Here is a 3318-nt window from a genome sequence, read left to right as displayed (position 1 = left end):
CTATGTTAAGGTACAGATTGACAAACGTTTCGGCCCCTTATAGGACCATCTTCAGTGTTAAAGAACAATTAATTTAAGAAAAGTTAACATACGTTACATACTCTTACACTAAAATTAACGCAACAAATTAGTGTAAGATTATGTAACGTATGTTAACTTTTCTTAAATTAATTGTTATTTGACACTGAAGATGGTCCCATAAGGGGCTGAAACGTTTGTCAATCTGTACCTTAATATAGAACGTTACAACACTTCCACCTTCTTGCGGCTTGATGCTCCTTTTTATTTGATTATCTACATATATTTATACATATTATATAAATATATTTATAAATTTAATAAAACATTTGATTTTGTTGGTCTGAAAAAGTGAAACAGTGATTTATTTTGATCACAAATATTTTATTTATTATATTATTAAATAGTTATTAATTATATTAGTAAATAAATAACTTATAATTGAAATAAATTACTATTTAAGTATTTACTATTTAGTATGTGTGTATTTATTTAAAATAAAATATTCTTTCTAAAAAAGGCACTTTAAATTGATACGCGATCGAATGTATCGAAGACCTCTCGAAAGTCTCAAAGTGTATTTGTTGGCAAAAATACACGCATGTATACCACATACATACATATACATACATGTATACATGTATCTCCGAAAGGTCGGACTACATATTGACGTAGTAGTTCTTACAATAATTGTATTATAAAAAGCTCTTTATAAAAATAATTATTCAAGAAAAGATCGTATAAATATGTATAAACTTACTCAAAAGTCATTAAAAAGAAAAGCTACTGCATACTTATTTAATGAGAGTTTCGGTTTCACCGGATGAAAATTAATGACATAGTTTGATGGCAATAAAAATTAAATTAAAAATTTTCTTTTTTACAGTTGAATTATACAGAACCTCCTTCCACCTCTACAATCATTCAATCTCCTATGATAGAAGGCAAGGAACCAAATTCGAAAGTACAGAACTTTTATTATGAAACGCAATAACTGAATTTGAATAATATGAAGACTGCAGTTTTAAATATTTAAGATATATTAGGGATTATTTCTAGTTAGAAGTTATGGTGCCGTGTTCCTACACAAAATGTTAATTTTGTTTAAAAAGTACGTTCATTATTATGTTACTTTTGTTTAAAAATGTTAATTTCGTTCAAAAAGTTGCTTTATTATAATTTACTTTTTTATTAATTTATAGGCACAAGATAAATTAATAAATATAAGCTGTTTAATAACTTGTGATATAGTTTCCAAAAAGGTTTATTTGTTCTTTACAAGTTCTTAAAAAGTTGTTTTTATTTATAGATATAATATAAATCATTAATTAAATAAATAGTTTGTTGTGTTTGCGGGAAAATATATAAATATTTTTCCATTGATCTCAAAATGCGATATTAATTATGATAATTACTATAACTGTGAATTAGTGGTAGGTTTATGAGACAAACTTCGAATATTTTATTATAAAATATGTGGTGTACTGTACACATATAAAAGCTGTAATAATGTTACATACAAAAAGATGTACAAATTAAAGAAATAAAAGGTATTAAAAAATGTCAAAACTATATTATTTAATTCGAATATACACATGAAAATAATATTGATATCCACTGCTACCCACTATCGGATGAGAGCTTTCCGCAGAGGATAACTGGCTGCCAAATATTGTTTTAAGTGGTTTCTCACTGCTATACCAGGTACGCAATCTCTATTACGATTTTGTACAGCTATTGGTTGAGGAAACAACTGATCACTGTTGGACACTTCGTCTAACCATTCAGGAAAAAACCGTTCCTTGTGACTTTCTACAAAATTGTGCAACGTGCAACAAGCAAGAATGATTTGTGGACAAAACGTATAAGCACAATCCATTTTTTTGCATAAAATTCTCCATCTAGCTTTTAACCGACCGAATGCCATTTCCACTGAAACTCGTGCAGAGTTCAAATACACATTAAAAGACTCTTCTTCTGCTGATAACGTGCCTGAATAGCCTTTGATGAGCCACGATAACATAGGATAAGCTGGGTCACCTACAATCATGTACGGTATATCCACACCGTCGATGTTTTTAGATGTCTACAATTCATATATTATATTAGTATTACATATAAAAATACAATCAAACTTACGTCAAACAAAATAATTTAACATTTACCTGAGGAATAATGGTCTGTGCATTCTTGTATATGCTACTATCCTTGAATACGGCAGCATCGTGCACACTCCCAGGATGTTTTATTACAACATTTCTGAACCTAATATAACAGATAATTTAATAATTTTAGATTTCGGTATTTTCCAAGCTCAGTTTTTCACGCTTACCTTCCATTGTGGTCGACAACAGCCATTACATTATATGATGTCCATCCTTTTCTATTCACAAAGTCTCGATAACCTTCATGTGGTGCGGTAATTGGGATGTGTGTTCCGTCAATACACCCAATCAATTGTGGAATAAAGCTTCTTTTTTTAAATTGGAGAGATATGAACTGGGCTTCATCTTCAGAAGGCATAAATATGTTTTCTTGTACCATGACATTGTTGATGGCCATGGTCACTCTAAATAAGCACTTTCGAACTGTCGATTTGTGAACACCCATCACATCACCAACGACTCTGTACTCGGCACAACTTGCTAATTTATACAGAGCTATTGCGACCTGTTTTTCGACAGATAAAGGCTGTCTGGATACCAGGAAAAGTGGTTTGGGTTCTAGTACAGTTCGAATAATATCGCAAAGCATTGTGAAAGTTTCTTTCGACATTCGAAAAGTGGCCAGCCATTCTGACAGAGTAAAATGCTCTCCTACAATTCTTTGCCAAAAATCATTACTCCTCTTTTTGGTCCACATTCTTCTTCGGTATTGAATACCATCTAAAGTAAGGGTCGGTGATATCGGATCGGTCATTTGACTCCATTGTACAAATAATTCATTCCTCTGTTGAAGGCATAATTTTCTCAATTTTATCCTCATACGTTTCATCATATTCCTCAGCCGTTTTTTCCTGGCTTTTTGCTGCATATTTAAAATTTCGAGTAACACTGTAAATGACGCTATAATTTGTTCTGCGTTTTTCTCCATTACTTTTCGTTACTTTCACTATAAATCGACTGACACTTTACACAGAATTACTCATCCCTCCATTACCGAAAACATTGGACTTTATCTGGATTAAAGACCTAACCTAACCTGTTGTGAGATGAAACGGTGTAAACAGGGACGTATCAAATATTTAGTCCGCACCAACTTGATGCGCGTACCAACCGATTTAACGGTGTAAACTAGACC

General features: G+C 31.5%; 1 protein-coding gene across 1 annotated transcript; it reads right to left on the bottom strand.

Annotated features, from left to right (window-relative positions):
• Positions 1–1456: 1456 nt before the first annotated feature.
• On the bottom strand, positions 1457–3312 carry LOC139825078 (uncharacterized). Its single transcript, XM_071797610.1, has 3 exons — positions 2351–3312; positions 2184–2283; positions 1457–2104 (listed from the first exon to the last, which is right to left on the bottom strand). Exons 1-3 carry the CDS (start codon positions 3109–3111, stop codon positions 1646–1648), a joined length of 1320 nt encoding a protein of 439 aa, XP_071653711.1. The 5' UTR covers positions 3112–3312; the 3' UTR covers positions 1457–1645.
• Between the last annotated feature and the right edge of the window lie 6 nt (positions 3313–3318).

This window comes from Temnothorax longispinosus, unplaced genomic scaffold (genome assembly GCF_030848805.1).
Source record: "Temnothorax longispinosus isolate EJ_2023e unplaced genomic scaffold, Tlon_JGU_v1 HiC_scaffold_886, whole genome shotgun sequence".
Taxonomy (NCBI): Eukaryota; Metazoa; Arthropoda; class Insecta; order Hymenoptera; family Formicidae; genus Temnothorax; species Temnothorax longispinosus.
Note: the sequence above shows the minus strand (reverse complement) of the source record. Positions and strands in the feature narration are given on the sequence as shown.

Excerpts from the sequence above, each read along its gene's own strand:
- LOC139825078 (XM_071797610.1), bottom strand. The coding sequence starts at position 3,111 with ATGGAGAAAAACGCAGAACAAATTATAGCGTCATTTACAGTGTTACTC. Across the intron at positions 2,284-2,350 it reads GTTGTCGACCACAATGGAAG|GTTCAGAAATGTTGTAATAA; the intron begins GTAAGCGTGAAA and ends CTGTTATATTAG. Across the intron at positions 2,105-2,183 it reads CACAGACCATTATTCCTCAG|ACATCTAAAAACATCGACGG; the intron begins GTAAATGTTAAA and ends TATGAATTGTAG.